Source organism: Zootoca vivipara, chromosome 7, assembly GCF_963506605.1.
Source record: "Zootoca vivipara chromosome 7, rZooViv1.1, whole genome shotgun sequence".
NCBI lineage: Eukaryota > Metazoa > Chordata > Lepidosauria > Squamata > Lacertidae > Zootoca > Zootoca vivipara.
Window position 1 is genome coordinate 81,400,827 of NC_083282.1, and position 23,166 is coordinate 81,423,992.

Below are 23,166 nucleotides of genomic sequence, written 5' to 3' on the forward strand. Positions count from 1 at the left end.
CACTATACAAAGAGGAGTAATGAAGTCAATCACTTATCAATAACCATTATCTATTCCTTCCCAACCGAACAGGATGGATTTATGTTAATTTTTAGAGCGAGGGGGACAAAGACATGATATAACTAATATATCAATGAACGGTTCTTTGGCAGCTATGTATTAATCTTGATTGAAGACTGAACTCAAAGATTCTTAAATTATAGACCTGGTTGCCAGTCTTTTAAAAATATAATTGGGGGAAGGGGGGAGAGACAACAATTATGATCCACTTCTCCCACAAATCCCATATGTCCAGGAAAGGAATTCTGAATAAATCTTGCAGGCAGCTTTTTCCGGCAACATCAAGCATAGATATTTACTGTCTGCTTTAGGTCGTAATCCAAACGCACCGTATTTTAAACACACAAAATTCGGTGAAATCTCAAAGGAGTTCAGAAAGGGTCAAATGCCATAAAGAGAATCCATATTCACCCATGAGAAACCAAGAAAGAAAACATCAATCCAAAGGATGAGAAGATGATCTTCGGAGAACAGAAGCAATGACTGGTCCACACCTGGGTGAATGTCATGGAGAAATCGACCTTACAGGGGAAACACCAGGAAGCCAGAAAATGTAGAATACTGCCATCCACCAACCAGATTACCTTTCTCCAGTTTCAGGTAAACCTTGTCTTCCTTGTCTAGATAAAGTAGGACTCCATTTGTAGCAGCTTCACGAGTGACATCTTTGTCCCCAGCAAAAGCAGAAATGACCGGTTTCCCATTGAGCATCAGGTTAACCTACAAAAGAGAAAAATCACTGGGAAAAAGCTCAAAGCAACAGGGAAACCCAGCAAATTCTATGCAAAGGATCGTTAGAAGCCACAAATACCTGGAGTCCACAGACTGTTTGCTGCTCTTGAAGCATCCTTTCGGGAAATAGCAGTTACAAATACTTAAGGTATTCCATATGTGGAAGGGGAGGGACAGGGCAAAATGTGTTGGTGACTATGGGTCTACAACAGGGATAAAAATGTAATAAGAGTCCTGCTGAATTAGGCTAAAGGCCCATCTAGTCCAGCATCTTCTTCTCACACTGGTCAACCAGATGCCCATCAGAAGCCTGCAAATCAGGGCACTGTATAGCACTTTCCCCACCTTTGATTTCCCTCCTGACACCAATCCCTTTGTAAACAGTTTTGCATCTTTTCAAAATGGTGTGCATGAGCTGCTGACCAGCTGCTGGCCTCATATTGTGGAGGCCAAAATGTCCACCAAAGTCACCCACCTTTGTGGATTAACCAGAGGGAGAACCAGAGAGAGCCCAGTGATGGCTCACTGTTATAAGCATTCAGTTGTGTATACATGTATCTAAGCACACCCTGGAAGCACACCAAAATGGCCAGGTGCCAATGAAAAAGTCATAAGGGGAAAAATGCACACATACCCCAAACACCCAAAATATGTTAAAAGATATACAGTAGAACCTCGGTTTATGAACACCTCGGTTTACGAATTTTCGGTTTACAAACGCCGCGGACCCATCTGGAACGGATTAATTCACTTTCTATTACTTTCAATGGGAAAGTTCGCTTCAGTTTATGAACGCTTCAGTTTATGAACAGACTTCCGGAACCAATTACACCCATGCTTCGGGTTAAGTACGCTTCAGGTTGAGTACTCCGCGGACCCGTCTGGAACGGATTAATCCACTTTCCATTACTTTCAATGGGAAAGTTCGCTTCAGTTTATGAACGCTTCAGTTTATGAACAGACTTCCAGAACCAATTGTGTTAATAAACCGAGGTACCACTGTATGTTAAAAGTGTTTATAAGCTAGTGCTAGAATCCAGTGGGTGGTACTGTGGGTTAAACCACAAAGCCTAGGGCTTGCTGATCAGAAGGTTGGCAGTTCGAATCCCCGCAATGGGGTGAGCTCCCGTTGCTCAGTCCCTGCTCCTGCCAACCTAGCAGTTCGAAAGCACATCAAAGTGCAAGTAGATAAATAGGTATCACTCCGGCAGGAAGGTAAGCGGTGTTTCCGTGCACTGCTCTAGTTTGCCAGAAGTGGCTTAGTCATGCTGGCCACGTGACCCGGAAGCTGTACACCGGCTCCCTCGATCAATAATGTGAGATTAGCGCTGCAGCCCCAGAGTCATTCGTGACTGGACCTAATGGTCAGGGTTCCCTTTACCTTTAGAATCCTAAAAACCCAAATGGCAAAAGTAGAGTCTCTGATACTAAGGCCTCATCTGCACTATAAGTTTAAAGTATATTGTACCATTATAAACATTCATGAACTGTAGCTGTTAGGGGACACCTGTTGCTCTCACAGAATTGCCATGCTCAGAACAAGCAAGGAAGAGGGGTTGATTATTAGACCACTGTGCTGATTGTAGCTCTGGGAGGGGAATTGGGGTCTCCTAAAAATTCTCAGCACTCTTAACAAACTACAGTTCTTTTTCTATTGGAGAGAAAGCCAAAAGTGATATGAAACTGCTTTAAATGTATCGTGTGGATGGGCCCTAATTGAGAAACCTGGTGGATCATTGAAATAAAGTGAGTACATGTAGCTTGAAAGGTCACACTATGCTATTCTGGAGGTGAGAGCAGAGTGTCCAAAACATTTATAATTATGATTATAAATTTACACCCCACCCAACTGACTGGGTTGCCCCAGCCACTCTGGGCAGCTTGCAGCATAATAAAAGCACAGCAAAAATGTCAAACATTAAAAACTTCCCGATTAGAAATCTTTAGTGAAACAAGCTTATCTACAGAATCATGAGGGTAGGAATGATCCCAGGGGCCAAGTTGGTTAGAGCTGGAGCATACATTCAAGTCACTCTAACCAAAAAGCTAATAAGGATCTTGGGATATAGAATGAAACGAAAAGCAGAAGGGAGGCACTATAGCTCGGCACCTGATTTACATGAAGAAGATCTCAAGTTTGGCTCCTAGCATATCTTGTTCTTACTTAAGGACTCTTATAAATCCAGATGGTTCTAACTCTTACATAGCAAAATCAGATCTATTGGTATTGACTTGGAACTCTTGTATAATTCAAGTGAGCCATATATTTATCGCAATATTCAAACCAGATTAAGGGACATGGAAAAAACAAAACACCGAGTCAGCTATAAATAAAATGTGCTCCCCCAAGTTCTGTGGTTTAAATATGACAGATAACAGGGTCATTTATCTCTCGAAATTAATAATTTCAGTCCAATGATTGAACGCTTCCCCCTCAGCTTTTGTCAAGGGCGGATATTCAAACATCCCCAGAAAAGATAGATATTGTGGATGTTCTTTGAACATGCCGGACATTGTAGAACATATTCTTTTCTCCTGTCCATTGTACAACCAGCTATGCAAACACGTGCTATCCCCTTTTGGGGGTAGTCTAACATCACGGCACAATGAAAATATAAGATTCTATCTGTCTGACAGTAACCCAGAAGTAATTACCAGGGTGGGTGAGTTTTTGTCAATAGTATCTCTTAGAGTGGTGAATGGTACTATGTAGCAGGAAGGAATCCCAATGAAATACTAATCAGTACTTATTTTATCTGGCTGTTTATTTGTATATATTTTAAAATTTTATATATGGATGTTTTATGATGGCCTATGCTTGAAACGTTCAGTCGTTGGACTGAAATTATTAATTTCAAGAGATAAATGACCCTGTTATCTGTCATATTTAAACCACAGAACTTGGGGGAGCACATTTGAATTATGGTGCTGGAGGAGACTCTTGAGAGTCCCATGGACTGCAAGAAGATCAAACCTATCCATTCTTAAGGAAATCAGCCCTGAGTGCTCCCTGGAAGGACAGATCGTGAAGCTGAGGCTCCAATACTTTGGCCACCTCATGAGAAGAGAAGAATCCTTGGAAAAGACCCTGATGTTGGGAAAGATTGAGGGCACTAGGAGAAGGGGACGACAGAGGACAAGATGGTTGGACAGTGTTCTCGAAGCTACGAACATGAGTTTGACCAAACTGCGGGAGGCAGTGCAAGACAGGAGTGCCTGGCGTGCTATGGTCCATGGGGTCACGAAGAGTCGGACACGACTAAACGACTAAACAACAACAACATGCTTGCAATGCCTAATAAAGGTTTGGCGAAGTAAGTAAGCATATTTGTTAGCAAGATCAGGCAGTGGGAAAGACCTCTGATCAAGATTTTAGGGCACGGATGGCCAATGTGGTGCCAGTTAGATATAATCAGACTACAACTCTCATCAAACCCAGCCAATGTGTTAGGAGTCACAGTCCACTGACATCTGGAGCACACAGTATTGGTTACCTCTGCCTTAGAAAGCAATCCCTAGTCAATAATAGTGATTTAGATCAGGGTAGCTAATATGGTGCCCTCCAGATATTGCTGGACTACAACTCCCATCATCCTTGATCATTGGCTTTGCTGGTTGGGACTTGATCATTGATCATTGGCTTTGCTGATCATTGGCTTTGCTGATCCTTGATCATTGGCTTTGCTGGTTGGGAGCTGGAGTCCAATAACATACAGAGTTATTGGCTATCCCTTATATGAGTGGAGCAAAAGGCTTGGCCTCTGTTCTTAAACTGTGGGGAAGGCCAAAGTAGAAAATGTACTAACAAGTGATTATTTCAATTACTCTCAGATTGACTGGTTAATTGTAAATTTGTGTCACAGCAAGCTGGCAAATAAATAGGCTTAAACATGCTTAGCTCTAAATTGGACAGTGCCCAAGAGTTTTAGCTATAATGAATGAGTGTGCCTTTACCAACACTGAGTCATGGAGCCAGCAACAAAGGAAATGACACTTGATTTAATCCTAAATTATTCCCAGAGCAGTACAAGAAGCTATAAACACTGTTGAACTTCCTGCAAACAGTGAATACAGCACTACCAAGTTCACCATATTATATGACTGGAAAATTGCCCAGAAAATCCAACAGAGTCATATTTCATTCCAAAAGGGGATTTTTATTGTCAAAAGTGAGAAGGTTAGCTAGGAGGAAACTGAAAGGTAATGTCAGAAGGGTAAAATCTCTCAAGGGAGCATGGGTACTATTTTAATGCAGTGTAACAGAAGTTCAAATACAATGTATAGCACAGCTTCGAAAACAATCCTAAAAAGGATACTTATATGAATTACATTGAAAAGGCACAAAAATTAGCTGTAAATTCTAAAAGGTGAGAAAGCTCACATTACAAAATGGAAGGCTGATGGAAAAGAGAGAATTCGGGCAAATAGAATGTAAATCTACAGTAAGACAAACCCAGAAGAAATTTGGGGAGCAAATGCCAAAAATATATAGAAAAGAATAATATAAAGAATAAAAGAATTTAAATACAACAGAAGCAGGAAACCACCAAGATTTCCTGCAGGATAAAGTTAGCATTCTGTTACTTGTTAGCAGGATAAAGTTAGCAATAGTTAAAAGGAGCATTCAATTTCAGTGAAGATGCACGAATTCTTTGCATCAACCTTCACTGCAGATGTTGGCCTGATGAACTCACCTGTACAGGTGAAAATGATTGTGAAAGCTTTTGGCTCAGCACTAACCTGAACTGACAGGAGCTGATAATATAAGGTATCAAAAGAAGGTTTACAACTACTTGAATTAAAAATAAATAAAATACCCAGCCGTAGGGCTAGGTGGCACTCAGTCAAGATTTCTTAAAGAACTCAGATGTAACAACATTTTCTCATAAGGCAGTTGCCACAACCCATTGATCATTTTGGTTGCCACTTTTTGAAACTTTTTCCAGCTGGAAAAGTGTCAAAGTGGGTTGAAAATAAATTTATTAATTAATTTAATAAATAAATAAATAAATTGATTGATTGATTGATTGATAAAAATAAATTAAAACCAGAGCTCAAATTTAAATGCTAACCATTCAAAATACACAAAATGCCCCAATTAGTAAAGACCAATTCCTATCCACCACACAAAAAGATACGCACACTGTAGTTTTGATTGTAGCACATTGTAGCACATTGATTAGCAAATTGATTAGTACATTGATTAACTGACCACCTGGGTAAACAGAAAAGTCTTAGCCGGGCATCTAAAAGTTGGCAGAGGTGGCATCTGGAAGCAATTGGCAACTAGTATAGACTGTGTTGACTTTTAAGTAACCTAGGGTCAGAACATTGGGACAGTGAGGGAAGAGTACGCAAAGCATCATTGTCGGTGAACACTGAGATGCGCTAAGAAGCGTGTGATGATCCTTGAAGGTTTCTTCCCAGGACAGTGGTTCTTTGAGGGCAGAGAGCATGACTTCCCTGGGGCACACCTGCATCATTTACTCAGGCCTTCAGACCTGGGAGGTTATGGCTCAAGCCCTCAACACTGAAAAGGTGTGGCTGAGAGGACAGGGACAAGCATGTGAGAACTTGTGTGTATGTTCCTAAAAGCAGGGGTCGGGGTGCATGTGAGAACTGCAGGGTTGAGTGGAAACCGTTGCTTAATGGCACACTGTGCTTCATGTGTGTTAACTGACTGAAGGTATGGCAGGAAGGTCTTTGCTAAAGTGTTGTGATCACAGAACCTGGGGATAAACTGAGATTGTGCCCTCCAGAAGGTTGTGCCCTCCCATCATTGCAAACCATCAGCCTTCTTGCCTGGGGCTGATGGGAGTTGTAGTTCAGTGACTTCTGGAGCTCACCCTGGCCTATGTGATGTGTAGGAAAGACAAGGAATAACAATCAAATAAAATAGGACAACGCCCTCGCCAGTCAAGGCTGTAAACAGCAGCCAGGAAGCATGTTACTCCTGCTCCAGAGGCTAAAACCTGAACCAATAGCTTCAAGTTACGAGAGCGGAGAGCCCCACTAAACATCAGGAAGAACTTTCTGATAGCAAGAGCTGTTCAACAGTGAAATGGACTCCATCGGAAGGTGGTGGGCTCTCCTTCCTTGGAAGTTTTAAAGCAGAGGTTGGAGGGCTTGAGCTGAGATTCCTGCATTGGAGGGGGTTGGATCAGATGACCCCAGGGTCCCTTCCAACTGTACAATTCTATCATTTCACGAGTCACTGCCATACCATTCTAGAAACTGACGTGTTTCCTCCATATCTCAACATTACTGGAGAAGCAGGAGACTAGATGACGTAGAAATAGATCACACACTGCAGTGGCAATATATTCAGTGAGCCAGAGATAGGCTTGGCAAGAGTAGAAGAAAATATGCTGCATGTGACCATTCATTTTTTGCAGAGACATCTCCACATTCTTATCTTAGGCAATCTTGCTATTTTCTCCAAATGAGGCAATTGCCTGAATATAGGTAGCAAGGGCACGAGGTCTTCCCATAGCTGGTATTTATGATGCTTTTGAGCATGATTTCAGTGTGCACATTACATAGTCTGGAAAGGCACCAAAGGAGAAGTGCAAAGTGCAAAGGGGCCTTTAATCTTGCACCAAAGAACACAATGAAATTTCAGCAACCCGGGCGGCCGGGATTTTCTTTTAATATATCACCATCACTCGGAATGCCAGCAAAGCTTCGTAATCATCCTTGATAGCCATGGGCCAAATAAAAGCAAATGCTCAAGCAGGGGCCTGGTCTCGTTCTGCGCTTTCTGTAATTGCTCAAAGGTATATGACACCACCCATGTTTTGAGAAGTTTGCCTCAAATGGAGTTTAAAATCCTACTAAAATAAAATGACATTTTAAGAACATGGGGGTGGGGCTTTCTCCACTTACAATTTACAGTGGTTTAGTTGCTGTTTGATCTGATCTTTTTAAATTTTGCAGCTGATTTGTAGCACCTTTGGTCACATGTTGCTGTTGGTAGTGCGTGGGTGAGAGGTCTCCCTTTCTATTCCTCAAGCAGGTTGTATCCGAACTGAGAAAAGCTCCATGGCTGTAGCCACACCCCTTGCATTCTTCCAACCAAGAAATGTTGACATTATGAGCATGCGCTCTTTTGCAGCATAGATTAGATAGATAGATAGATAGATGATAGATAGATAGATGATAGATAGATAGATAGCATAGCTGTCAAGTTTTCCCTTTTCTCACAAGGAAGCCTATTCAGCATAAGGGAATTTCCCTTAAAAAGGGGGAGAACTTGACAGCTATGATAGATGATAGATGGATAGCCCAGAGTTCTTGAATTCCAATCTTGAGGGAGTATAGCAGATTCAAACAGGAACTATATAGGCTGGATCTAGACACATGGAAGAAGCATTTCAGTTTAAAGTGTTGTAAATTTAAACAGGGAAAACAGGTAGAGAAAAATGCGACTCCATGTCACCATCTGGTGGTACAATATTATATCGCACATACAACGCATAGAAATCGCTTTTTATTTACCAGTCTAGCTGAGTCATATATGCGCCAGTTTGGCTGCACCAAACCTGGTTGCCATAATGACATTTTGTCTGCAGCCAGTGGTGGCTGTTCATGGGCAGTGCCTTGACTCAGCAGCAGCATCTCAATCTGCTGAGATGTCTCAGGACCATCAGCTCAATCTGCGGTCTCCTCTGAACTGAGCTTGCAAATGGGCAGGCCAGAGGGTAGTGGCACAAAGCAGATGCCTCACAAGCCATGCCCAGCAGCACCCAACCCCCTCCACTCAGAAAGCAGGATCCATTCTGGATTCATTTATTTTTCCAGTAGAGGAAAAATCTGCTTTTTAAAAAGTAAAATGGGAGGAATTCAATTCACACTAAGGCTATTGTTCCTTCAGGGGAAGCATTTCAGCTTACTTGAGAGTAGGACCACTCTCCTCCCCCTATATCCTGTTCTGGAGGTTCTACATGGGAGGAGGATAGTGGAGAGAGAGAGAGAGAGAGAGAGAGAGAGAGAGAGAGAGAGAGAGAGAGAGAGAGAGAGAGAGAGAGAGAGAGAGACCCAGCAGCTATTCTACTATAAATGGTAAGCATGGGAAGACAATAAGATGATCTCTGTTGGGTGAGTCCAAAGTCTCATCTAGCCTAACATACTCTTTCCATCAGTGTAGTCTGCCAGATGCATGCAGACATTCAGAGCAAGCAGTGCCTGTTCTCAGCTTCTCATATTCAGAAGTACAAGTGGCATAGGCAACAAAATGTTGCAGCATGGACTGCTGCTGATAAGGATTCCAGCCATTCCATTCCATTCCACTCCCTGTATTTTCTGTCCCCCTCCACCACCACAACAACCACGAATCAAAATTCCATGGCCACTGAGCATGCTCAGTTCTCGCTGGTCTGTTTTTCTTTGGAAGGGTCCCCGGATTTAAGTCTATTATTGTTAAAGACTTGAACATGAGCAGAGGGGGCATGTTCACTACCACCCGCACTAGTCAACCTTTGGTGCTGACAATGCTCCACGACCCAAGGGTACAATGAGGTGAGTGATAAACCTGCCCTTTCACCCTCCAGCGGTCTCAGGGTGTTGCTCAGCTGGCCATATCTGAATCTGTGCCTGCACCCCATGCCAGCATGACCCAACAAATTCTTAATTCACAAAGCCATCCCAGCTGACTCAGCAAAGTGGAAATGCCCCCAAGCCAACTAGACACAGCCCAAGCAACCCCTGGCACAGGCCTCGATCAGTCAGACTAATAATCCAGCTTCTTAATTTTTGCCAGTTTGGAGTTGGTGAAAAAGGTACATTCCAGACATATTGCTGCAAACTTTATTTTATATCCTACTCAGATATGTCATTAAGGAATCCATGTTCATTTTAAAGGTTTAACTGATTCTTTCTGTGTTTTATTGGAAATTATCTAGCATATGCTGGGGGTTTTTTTTAAAAAAAACAGCTTTGTGGATTTTAGATGGGTTTTTTTAAAAAAATCCATCATTGTATTATGAACATTGCTTTGAGAGTTTGGGATTAGGTGGCCTATACATCTTTCTAAATCAACAAATACAAATTAGTTAATGTGGGTGTAGCAAAAAAAAAAAAAACCTATGCAGCCCCTTGGAGTGATTGATTATTCCCACATGATACTAGGCCCTAGGGGGAAGGGGTGTCCCACAGGAAACCAAGAGAAGGTGGGACTGGTTTCTAAGGCTGGCTATGTGACTAAGGCCACCATCAGACTGCTAGAGTGAGGAGACCTTCCTTCCCCTACTTTCCTGATGTTCCACCAATCTCCTGCCATAGCCTTGCCACTAGGATTCTTCCTTTCAGGCCTTGACTTCAATATCTGTTTCTGGTTGACATTCTCACTTGCTCAATATGTGAAGGATCCCCATTCCAAAATGCTCTTCTCCTCTCACCTTTATTTGGATACTGCTTTAGAAGGCACTTGTTATGATGTTGGACTAGGACCTCACGGGTAAAGGTAAAGGACCCCTGACAGTTAAGTCCAGTTGTGAACGACTCTGGAGTTGCAGCGCTCATCTCGCTTTACTGGCCGAGGGAGCCGTTAGTCCGCAGACAGTTTTTCTGGGTCATATGGCCAGCATGAACAAGCCCCTTCTGGCAAAACCAGAGCAGTGCAGAGAAACTCCGTTTACCTTCCCGCCAGAGCGATACCTATTTATCTACTTGCACTTGACATGCTTTCGAACTTCTAGGTTGGCAGGAGCTGGGACCAAGCAACAGGAGCTCACCCCGTCACAGGGATTTGAACTGCCAACCTTCTGATCGGCAAGCCCTAGGCTCAGTGGTTTAGACCACAGTGCCACCCACGTCCCGATAGGACCTCGGGGGACTAGGATTCCAATCTCCACTCAGACATAAATCTCAGTGGGTGACACTGGGTCAGTCACTGCCTCCTAGCCTAGCCCTACCACACAGGGTTGTTGTGAGGATTAAACAAAGAGGAGGATGAGCACCCTGAGCTCCTTGGAGGAAAAGGTGGGCTATAAATGCAAAATAATAAGAAATTAACTCTGTTCCCCCAATCTGCTCTCCCTGCAAATGGGATGGAATGCATTTCCACAGTCCATCTCTTTCTCACACTCTTCATTCTCCCAGGTTTCCTCCTCCTAATGCCTCATCAAGTCCATACCTCCCTCTCTACATTCCTGCATCATCTCTGCACCCTGAGAGAAGTGTGATCACTAGTCTAACCTGATTTACTGCTGGCAAGCCCTTCTGCAAAGATGTACATAGGCAGAGCAGCACAGTTCTGCTCACACAGGAGAGAGGGGAAAGGGAAATGGCTTTCATGAATACCATCCCCCCTCTGCAATATAAGGTAAAATGTAAATGGCCCCCTGGATGGTTAAGTCCAGTCAAAGCCAACTATGGAGTTGCAGCACTCATCTCGCTTTCAGGCTGATGGAGCTAGTGTTTGTCCACAGACAGCTTTCCTGGTCATGTGGCCAGCATGACTAAACCGCTTCCGGCACAACAGAACACCATGACAGAAGCCAGAGTGCACAGAAATTCTGTTTACCTTCCTGCCGCAGCAGTACCTATTTATCTACTTACACTGGTATGCTTTTGAACCGCAAGGTTGGCAGGAGCCCAAGAGGCTCAGTGGTTTAGACCACAGCACCACCCACGATACTCTGTGTCCCTCAGAAAGGGGTCCTTTGGAACAGCACGCCAAGCTTTAGAGCCAAAGGGGAATTTTTTACCCACATCCTTCTTCCATTATGTAAAGGGACCCCTGACCATTAGGTCTAGTCGTAGACGACTCTGGGGTTGCGACGCTCATCTCGCTTTACTGGCCGAGGGAGCCGGTGTACAGCTTCCAGGTCATGTGGCCAGCATGACTAAGCCACTTCTGGCAAACCAGAGCAGCGCACAGAAATGCCATTTACCTTCCCGCTGGAGCGTTACCTATTTATCTACTTGAACTTTGACGTGCTTTTGAACTGCTAGGTTAGCAGGAGCAAGGACCGAGCAATGGGAGCTCACCCGGTCGCAGGGATTCGAACCACCGACCTTCTGATCGGCAAGCCCTAGGCTCTGTGGTTTAACCCCCAGCGCCACCCGCGTCCCAGCCTTCCATTATGTAGGCTCCACCATATTCCAGTTCCTTCTGTGAATGGAAAGAGCCCTCCTGTTCACAAAAAGGCAAGGCTGGGTCAAACCCAGTCACTTTTTAGTCCTACTGATTTCAATAGGAGAGGTCTGTTGCACTCAGATCTTGCTCATGGGCTTCTCAGACGCATCTGAATGGCCATTGAATTGCTCATGAAATGCTTATAGCATTTATTATCATTGAAATTACTTCCAACAGTCCCCATTGTGAGATTCACAGAAAAGTTGTATCACATAATTAGAATGCAAGGACTCTCTTTATTTTGAACTTTCAAGGCCGTATCTTGAACTGGTGAGCAACATTATTATCTTAAAATGTCACTGAAATCCAAGTTGATCTATTTGCTGTTTCCTAACTCATCAACATGGGTGCATTTAAACTATTTCTATTTACAATAGAAAATGGATTTTCAGCTATTATCTATTTATCTATTATTATTTTTTAAGGAAATGGGGAAGGGGAGAAGGGAGGAATGAAATGCTAACAAATGTGTTCCAACAGATTTTTTGAATCAACATACCTGGATTGTTTGGCTCTGGTAGACTTTAATTACATGAAAATTAAAACTGTAAATTCCTTTTCTTGGTGCTACAAAGACAGACTCCAGCGTAAAGAAATTCCCCACATTTACTAGGATCTACAAATTAAAGAGAGAGGAAATAAGAATTAATGGAAGCATTCTGTGTTCTTGGGGGAAAATATAATTAATTTGCAACAGACACAAAATCTCTCACCATGCCTACACATCTAAAGCCAAGGTGTTAATTTTTAACCCCAATATTTATTTATACTAATTTATTGTACATAAAATTAAGATTTCCAGATGTAAGAAATCTTTTCCCCAGCATGATTAAACTGGGTGTATATAGGTCAGAAAGCCCTGGGGGCATGTCAAGGAATCTCCTTTCACCATCAGGCTTTTGCTTTCTTTCATGTCTATTTATGGATAGATGATAGATAGATAGATAGATAGATAGATAGATAGATAGATAGATAGAACAAGTCTCACAGGTAAGTGACAGTGCTGCTACAAAAAATTAGGCACATCTAATAGCCATTAATGTTATGGTCGAAAGATGCTTCCCACATTCTCTGCTGTTGTGCCCAACCTGTTCTATTTGGTAGATGTCACCACACACTAGCTGCCAATAGCACCATCTCCCAAAAAATCAGAGCTGAATAGGTGTGGGGAAAATTGTTTCCCTTATGGCAATCTGATCCATGGACTACCCTGGGGCTACCTTTCGAAGGTGACCCAGAAACTACAACTAATCCCGAATGCGGCAGCTAGACTGGTGACTGGGAGTGGCCGCCGAGACCATATAACACTGGTCCTGAAAGACCTACATTGGCTCCCAGTACATTTCCAGGCACAATTCAAAGTGTTGGTGCTGACCTTTAAAGTCCTAAACGGCCTCGGCCCAGTATACCTGAAGGAGCGTCTCCACCCCCGTCGTTCAGCCCGGACACTGAGATCCAGCTCCAAGGGCCTTCTGGCGGTTCCTTCCCTGCGAGAAGTGAGATTACAGGGAACCAGACAGAGGGCCTTCTCGCCCGCCCTGTGGAACACCCTCCCATCAGATGTCAAGGAAATAAACAACTATCTGACTTTTAGAAGACATGTGAAGGCAGCCCTGTTTAGAGAAACCCGGCCAGATGGGTGGGGTATAAATATATTATTCATTATATTATTATTATTATTATTATTTAATATATATGGAGAGATGAGTGGGAGCCAATAAGGATCCAAAGAGGTGGATGGGGTTAGGATCTGGGCTTTTATGCACCCCCCCCCCACTATCTCCATCCCACATTGGTTGGTGTGTGGGAACATCCCCACAATAGTCCTTGCATGCCCCTCACCACAGGCCCACCCCCACCCCCAACACCTTTCCAGATTGGAAAAGCAGTGTGATTATTGAGAAGGAAGACCTTCCGATGTCCAGTGGAGTACAGAGCCAATTTGGATAATCTCCAGTGTGGTAAAAGTACTAGATGTGCAGGGGGTATGGGCATGCATGCGCGCACACTGCTATGTATGTGCATAATGTGCCATTCATCACATGTCAACCAGGTAGTACACACATCTGTCTGCTTCACACAGTCTTTCCATGCCCTTATTGAAATCTGCATGTGCATTCCTTTCCTGTATTGCAACACAGAGTGTTTGCATATATCAAATGATGCACTTGTGACATCATGTATATGCCTGGTGTGAACTGCATGCATAGGTCCAAGCCACACTCTGTACACTTGAGCCATGGGAGCACTTATTTTCATAGAATAGCCCCGATTAGCTGGCTTCCAGTAAACAAAGGGATTTGGGGATTTATTTGAAGTGCTTTGACTTAGAAGAGCTTGAATGGAAAGGGCAGTTGTGCTTCCAAAGGGAGGAGGAGGAGGAGGACATGGAACTAAATGGGAAAGCCCATTTCTGTAGGAACTTCACAGTATATCAGAGCAAGCCATGGGTTTTGAAGCATGAGGAACAATGATGATTAAGGGGACTGCAGGTGTAGCCAACTACAGAAAGATAATATCCCCTTGTGTCTCTTGCAGACATAAATCCTGGCCTTTCTTTGGGTAGCTTTGGGAATGGCTGGGTTGTGTTACAAATGGGTCCAATCCACAGAAAGTCAGGCATGTGTGAGCCCTATTGATCTTAATGGAATTTATTCCTCAGTCCTAAACACAGCCTTTAAAAATTAGCCTCATTGATCTCAAGGAAGTGTACTTCCCAATAAGTTGCTTTGGGCTGCAGTTTATAACTAGAAAAGCAAACCTATTGATCAAAATGGGGCCTGTGTGTATATATCATTCAAGATTCTGACCTTTAAATCCTTGGATAACTTTGAGATCATTTGCTCTAGTACATATCTCCCTCTGCCCTTATATCATCAGATGAAGCCCTCCTTTTACCCAGCTTTAAACTACAAAGGAGCACAGCTGGACCATTTAAGGTGTTCTTCCTATGGAGGTTAGGATGCCCCTTCCCTCTCAAAACATTTCACCCTCCACTAATGAAAACTGTTTGTTTTCTTAGGCATGAGCTGGGCTTGGAAGAGGTTGCTTTGCTGGTTGCTTTGCAGCATTCTGTTTCATTTTTATTGTGGATTTTGTTGTGTTTTGTTATTATGCACATTGTTGATTTGAGCGCTTCTTGGTTGGCAATTAAGAAAAGGGAGGGAGGGAGGGAATGAGAAACCTTGATTTGAATTGCAGTACAAAACCTCCCCAGTGTATATGCATGGCTTCCACAGCTGACTATGGAGGTGACAGGCAAAGATCTATAAACACTCAGGGTGCTTTTCCTTTCTGTAGCCGTTGATCAAAGCATCCTTCTTAGGCAAGTTACTCTGCTGAATCATGGGTCAATGTGTTCAGGATTGTGGAACTAAACTGGAGAAATCACTGACTAGCCCCAGGGTCTTCTGTCTGGCTCAAGGAAAAGGATCTGAGGGTAATTTCTTTCATAATATTACCGTAGTGCTCAAATTACGAGAGAAGCAGACACGGAGCAATGGATTCAAACTACAAGAAAGAAGATTCCACCTAAACATTAGGAAGAACTTCCTGACAGTAAGAGCTGTTCGGCAGTGTAGTTTGCTGCCAAGGAGTGTGGTGGAGTCTCCTTCTTTGACAGCCATATGTCAGGAATGCTTTGATGGTGTTTCCTGCTTGGCAGGGGGTTGGACTGGATGGCCCTTGTGGTCTCTTCCAACTCTATTATTCTCTGATTCTAGGTGGGCATGTTAATGAAATCCACAAGCTTCACTCTTATCTTGTCTCAATTTTAACCATATTAAGGTCCCCAGACCCTGGGGATGGCAGCTCAGATGATAAGGCCATTAAGCTCCTCTAGCCCCTTATAATTCTAGCACAGTGAAATGCTCCCGCGCTTCCAAAACTGATCCCTGCATTCAGATATTCTTTCAGATTTAAAAATAAAATAAAAAACTATTAATATTTGGCACCCAGCACATGAAGGGGTTGTTTCCCCAAGACAACATTTCCCCCAGACAACCGTGGCCATTCAAAAAGAAACAGTTCCATGCAGAAAAATCATCCTGTTTTGTCATCTGTTAAGACTGTCTGCAGATCTGCAGTTGAGGACAACTGAGCTCAAACTGGATCTGGGAGCATTATAATAAACATGTGCTGTAAAATCAACCCAAGCTTCTCAACCTGAGTGGTCTCAGGAGGCCTGTTTGCACCAGATCCCAAAAATGCTTCAGTAATAGTGTACATTAATGCACTGTAACAGCGATGGGGAACATGTGGTCATCCTGATGTTGCCAAATTATTCTATTCTATTCAACAGTTCTCATCAATGGCAATGCTGGCTGGAACTGAGGAGGAGCAGGCAGTCCAACCATATCTAGAGCCCCATAGGTTCCCCATTCCCTGCTCCAATGAAATTTTACTGACATGGCACCTGGCATGCCCACCTTGAGTACTTAATTCCTGACCTTAGGATAGGCCTAAGGTCTATCTGCCTCCTTCATTGATCTCAGCGCAGGTGGCGCTGTGGGTTAAACCACAGAGCCTAGGGCTTGCTGATCAGAAGGTCGGTGGTTCAAATCCCTACGATGGGGTGAGCTCCCGTTGCTCGGTCCCAGCTCCTGCCAACCTAGCAGTTCGAAAGCACGTCAAAGTGCAAGTAGATAAATAGGAACCGCTACAGCGGGAAGGTAAACGGCGTTTCCATGTGCTGCTCTGGTTTGCCAGAAGCGGCTTTGTCATGCTGGCCACATGACCTGGAAGCTGTACGCCGGCTCCCTCGGCCAATAATGCGAGATGAGCGCGCAACCCCAGAGTCGGTCACGACTGGACCTAATGGTCAGGGGTCCCTTTACCTTTACCTTTATCTCCCACCACCTACTAGGAATCTTTCATGAGGAAATGTTCCTATTCTTTGTTGGTCTCAATTTAAAATTAAAGAAGCAATGATAATCAACTCAACTGTTGTTTTTTAATTAGATCTAGTACATACTTGGGAGACAGGCTACTTATTAGCCACAGAGGAAGGGACCATGATTCAGTGGTAAAACTGCTTGGAATAATTTCATTGAATTTCCAAGTAATGTCACCTTCCCCTTTTTCATCAAGACCTTCCTTAAAATCCACCTTCCCATGAAGTCTAGAGCTTAACTCAGGGATGGAGCAGTTCTCCAGACTCTGAATCCCATCATCCCAAGTGAGCAGGGCTAAAGGATGGGGATGATGGAAGCTGTACTCCACGTCTGAAGAGCTCCCATTCCCTCAGCCCTGTCTTAACTCCTTACTGCTCAAACGATGGCTAGGTACATATAAGAACCTAATAAGAGCCTCCTGGATCAGGCCAAGGGCTCATCAAGTCCAGCAGCCTGTTCTCACAGTGGCCAGCCAGATGCCTGTGGGAAGCATACAAACTGAGCACAACAATACTCTGCCCAACTGCAGTTTCCAGCTACTGGTATTCATGGCTGCCTCTAAATGTAGAGGTAGAATGTGGGCATTAGGCTCAGTCGCCATTGGTGGGCTATAAGAATCTAATCCTCTTTTAAAGCCACTCAAGTTGATGGTCACCACTGCCTCTCGTGGGAGCAAATTTCATAGTTTAACTATGAGCTGGCTAGAGAAGTACTTTCTTTTGCCTTCCTTATTCATTTTATTGCATTTATATCCCACCTTTTTCTCCATGGAGTACAATGTAGCAACAACAACAACAACAACAACAACAACAACAACAACAACAACAACAACAACAACTTCTGACTGGGTTGCCCTAGCTACTCTGGGTGGCTTCCAGCATGATAAATGGTTCTCCCCTTCCGCATTTCATCCTCAACAACAACCCTGTGAGGTGAATTGTCTGGGAGACAGTGACTGGCCCAAAGCTCTCTAGGTGGAGACTTGAACCCTGGTCCCACAGGTCCTAGTCTGACTCTCTAACTACTACACCATACTGGCTCTCTAGTTGGATTTGCTCACTTTCATCACTTGTCTCTTCCATCCCTGCTCCTTTTTACCCCCTTACCAACTGAGGCAGCAATCTTATGCCCACCTGTCTGGAAGTAAACCGCATTGAACTCAATGGCACTACTACCAAGTACACATGAATCGGATCACATTGACAGTGTAATATGGCAATATAGTGAGAAGGTAAAAAACTGAGCAGTGATTCATGCATTCCTTGGTTTGAATCTCACCTCTGCCAAAAGCTCTTCCGATGGCCAAGGGCAGACTTTTCTACTCGGCCTCCCACCTGAAATATGGGGGTGACTGTGATGATCTACCTACCCTGCAGGGTTGTTGTACAGATTACCAGGACTGACTCAAGACATTTTGCTGCCTGAGGCAATGAAGAAAATGGTGCCCTCCACTCTAAGTTAAGATGCATAATACCACTAACGCAAAGATAATTAGCTTTAAAAGAACACAATAGTTTAAATCAGTAGATGGGGTAAACATAATCCACTGTGTTGTGCTGCCTGCCTCCTCTTTTCATAAATTTTTGGATAAGATATTCCAAAACCGAAAGAACTGAGGTGGGGCCAGAGATAAAATATTTGCTATGAGGTATAGTATGTTTCTGCATCACACCCCTTTTGCAGCATGCCCAACACATGCTCCTTGAGGTGGCCACCTCATTTTCCATGGTCGGACTGGCCCTGAAGATTGCAACCAATGTGAAGTATTACAGTTATGTGTATGTTATCCTGCGATGTTCTCGTTATACACTGATGACATCATAATATATTGATAATTGAATATTGAAAGATGAAAAGGAGGAGGTAGAAGAGGAGGGGGGGAAATGGTAGCAATATATGTTTTAAACCGAAAGTCTGAGGCCCAATCTACAGCATCTTTTGTGGAAGACTGGAAGGGACTTAGGAACATAGGAAGCTGACATATACAGAGTCAGACCAATGGTCCACCTCAGCACTGTCTACTCTAAACTGTCTACATGGCATATTTAGGGGGAGACGGGAATTCACGTTACACATTTTATATACTTGTACTTTTGTAATATTTTTGGGAAATGCAAGAATTAATATTATATTTTTTTTAAAGTATTGTCTGCTCTGACTAGCAGTGACAGCCAATGCAATTCTAAAAAAGTCAATGCAATTCTGGGCTGCATCAATAGGAGTATAGCATCTAGATCAAGGGAAGTAATAGTACCACTGTATTCTGCTCTGGTCAGACCTCACCTGGAGTACTGTGTCCAGTTCTGGGCACCACAGTTCAAGAAGGATACTGATAAGCTGGAACGTGTCCAGAAGAGGGCAACCAAAATGGTCAAAGGCCTGGAAATGATGCCTTATGAGGAACGGCTTAGGGAGCTGGGTATGTTTAGCCTGGAGAAGAGAAGGTTAAGGGGTGATATGATAACCATGTTCAAATATATAAAAGGATGTCATATAGAGGAGGGAGAAAGGTTGTTTTCTGCTGCTCCAGAGAAGCGGACAAGGAGCAACGGATTCAAACTACAAGAAAGAAAATTCCACCTAAACATTAGGAAGAACTTCCTGACAGTAAGAGCTGTTCGGCAGTGGAATTTGCTGCCAAGGAGTGTGGTGGAGTCTCCTTCTTTGGAGGTCTTTAAGCAGAGGCTTGACAGCCATCTGTCAGGAATGCTTTGATGGTGTTTCCTGCTTGGCAGGGGGTTGGACTGGATGGCCCTTGTGGTCTCTTCCAACTCTATGATTCTATGACTCTCCAGGGCTTCAGACAGGGGACACTTCCAGAGCTACCTGGAGAGGCCAGAGATTTAACCCATTACCCACAGGCAAAGAGGATGCTCTGCCACAGAGTCATGGCCTTTGTGCCATGAGAGCTGCTGGCAGCCAGGGCAGACCGTACTGAGCTAGATGGCCTGATGACATGAAACAGTCAAAGGCAGCTTCATCACATTTCTGACTCTGCAGAAGTCCAGGGGAAATATTTACGGGAGTTACAGCTTGGTAATTCTTAGGAGGCAGCTCGCGTACCCCTAAGCCACACACTATACAGGTGAAAGTGATCTCTCACACACACACACCCCGCCATTACACCTCGGTCCTAAGTACATTCGCATGAGTTCAATGGAAAGTCGGTTTTAGTTAGCTTTGCCACTGCCAGCTGAAATCGGTTGGAATTTCTTCCAAACATAAATGCGCTTTCAGATCTGTTAGTGTGGCGATGGATTCCAGTTGTCGTGGCAATTGAGGAAAAACAATGTCTTCACATACATCGCACAACGTGTGTTGGCTTCTTGCTCAGTCTTGATTGGAACGAGTGTGAAGGCATGAGAGGTGAGTGGGTAGCTTCTCGCAAGAAAGCAGGAAGCAAAGGACATAGTAGGAAGAGGAGAAATTAATTGCACGGCACTTCTAGGTTCTGCACAAGTGATGGGTGGGCACGAACACTTTTAAAATTCAAGGCTCATAACCTGTACCTAAGAGGGAGAAAAGCCCTGTATCTTGCCTTGCACACCTTTTTCAAAAGATACAGGCAGCTGTCTGATGCCCTGGCCATTTCCATGTCTCTTACATATCCACCTGTCTCCTGGCATCTTGAAAAGGTTAATGGCAGTGCGACTTGAGCAAGGTTCAATATTCCCAGAACTCTTTGTAGTCATGGGAGAGAGTGGAGATCCATCATTCTCTCTGAAGAATATACTGTGAAAGACTGAAGAGTAACTTCCTGGGGCTTAATTAACCCACTGCGCTAATATTTGCAAAGATAGGCTATTCCACCTGCTATCATACATAATCAGAAGGGGGTGATAGTGAAATTAGCTGAGGGTAGAGTATTAAAGAATTCCCAAGAAGGCAGAGACATTTCAAACTGGAGCTGACACGACATGATTACAATGCCTTCCACTACCATTTCTTTATTTCTTTTAAAAATACATATGGATCTGATCCAGCCCAAACTGCACTCTCATATATCATAGAGATTTTAATGGGAGAAACTGACACACATGTTAAACTCTTGCATTAAAACAAATGGACTTTTTTTAAAAAAAGTAGTAGCATTATCTCATAGATAGCTGAAAATATAAAGTGTGTTGTTGTTTTTAAAAATCTTCCTTTGTTAAAGGATTCATTCTTATTTATAAATGACTTAACACTGACAATGCAATGCCTTACTTTGGAGCGGGGATGAATAACTCTTTTTGTTTTGTCTAACCATTGATCATATCCCTGGACAAAGGGTATGTTTGGTGTTTGTCTCTGAGAGGTAGGTCAGGGAAAAGTGGAACAGGGTGTCTTTCCAAAATTGCAACATTCTGCAGTGATACAATAAAGGTGCAGTGGATCTTTCAAAGGACTGCCTCCATATTCCTCTGTTACCTGGCTGTGTTTGATTGCTATATACATGCCAATGTGATTGCACCAGAATAGATTGTGGGTTACGAGTGGTGCCTAAATTCCACTTACGGATTTTGACACTTTATAAAGTGATAAAAGGTTTGCGCTACTGTGAAAAGGTGGCTAGAAAGCAAAAAGGAATATCCCACAGAGGTACCGTAGATAGGATATTTGGACATGTTCACCTCAACTGCACACAATGCCCCTCCTTAGAATCTTAAAAATCCCCACACTTTTCCTTCAGGTATCAAATAATCTGAGCTGAAAGGCTGTAATACTATGCACACTTAACATGCCCACAGTGGGGCTTACTTCTGGGTGAATATTCTCAGGACTGGGCTACAAGAGTGCAGAAACAATAAGGTCTCTGCATTGGTGACTACCATCACCAAAGACTGCAAATAATCTAAAATTGGATGCATTCCTGAGCAGTCTGATCTTCCTTCCTTAATCTCAGATACACAGACCTTGTTTAAAACATCATACCTTTTTTCATAAGAATGCAAACTTTTAGGTAGTAGGTGATTGTCGTTTCTGAATACTGAACTCTGGAAACTTATGTAACCCTGCATGAGTTATAAGAGAGTGGAATGGTAGGAATCTAAACCAATAAGCAGTAAAACAAACTGCTGTGTTCTCAGAGCAAAGCAGTCTGCGTCTTCCTGGTTACAGCCTTATGATTAACTCCATCCAAAGACTTACAATGTACAAATGCACTCTTGCATGGAAAAGTGGAATGGCTATCAAACTTCACTGAAAAGGCAAGGAAGTGTCCGTTGGAAGAAAATGAGCCTATTGACTGAGAGGTTCCAATGTCACTTGGTAAGTTTCAGCCCACTGCTTGTAAAGGAGCATTAAAGAGTTCACAGATCGACTCCCACCTGTTGATCCCCACCTCCTCCCCTGAACTGATCTCGTCTCAGCTTCATGACCGGTTGCCTCCCCACTCCACTTCTAATCGAATCCCTTTCCCAAATGATAACACTTCTCTCTATATATTTTAAAAATTGCTCCTCCCTTGATCAAAACTACTCATCCTTTGACCGATTCTTCTCTCGCTCTTATGTCCTGCCTTTTAAGAAAGAGTAGGCATTCATTCACTTCCTATATTACCTGATCGAAGTAGATTATCCTGGTTTTGTTGCTCATTTCGGAAGGTTCGTGGTTGGTACTCCTGACTGCCGAGAAAGCAACCTTGGAATTAGCAGCCCGTACGGAGATCCCCAGTGGAGAAGAAGACGATCCCTTAGAATCGGTAGCCGGGTTGGAATCGCACACGACCAAGCATTTCCCTTCCAGGACGATGGGCTCCGTGTCGTTCTGCGCCCAGACGGGGAAAGTGGGGAGCGCCAACGCCAGGAGGACGGTAGGAACCACGGACAGCGCCCTGCTTGAAGCGCCCATGTTCAGCACCAAGAGAGGCGGACAGCGAAGCCTTGCTCGGAGCGCCCCAGCGACTCCTCTCGTTCCTCCTCTCTCCACGCTTACACACCAAGCTAGCGGGAGCAGCCCTACCAGGAGTTGGGGGGGAAAGGGGGAGAAGAAAGCACACCCGCTACCCGGCGCACCAGCAGCGAAATCTTCCTCTTTTTCACTCTTCCACCAATTCCAGCAAAAAAGTCAGTCTTCCCTCTTCCTTTTTCTTTTTTTGTCCTTTAAAGAGCTCTTGGAAATAGCCTCCCGGACAAAATCAGCACTTCCCAAAAACCCTGTTCTTCCCGGTCCAACCCCCCCTCCACTATCCACAAGGAGCAGAGAGGGGGGGAAGCCCTACGGTGAATTATTGATGAAAGAGAGAGAGAGAGAGAGAGAGAGAGAGAGAGAGAGAGAGAGAGAGAGAGAGAGAGAGAGAGAGAGAGAGAGAGAGAGAGAGAGAGATCAGGAAGAAATAAAAACATTTGACGTAGCCATGATTCG

At 43.7% G+C, this 23,166-nt stretch overlaps 1 protein-coding gene across 1 annotated transcript; it reads right to left on the minus strand.

Moving 5' to 3' along the window:
- Positions 1-582: 582 nt before the first annotated feature.
- On the minus strand, positions 583-22,653 carry CBLN4 (cerebellin 4 precursor). Its single transcript, XM_035123713.2, has 3 exons — positions 22,363-22,653; positions 12,429-12,545; positions 583-780 (listed from the first exon to the last, which is right to left on the minus strand). Exons 1-3 carry the CDS (start codon positions 22,651-22,653, stop codon positions 583-585), a joined length of 606 nt encoding a protein of 201 aa, XP_034979604.1.
- Between the last annotated feature and the right edge of the window lie 513 nt (positions 22,654-23,166).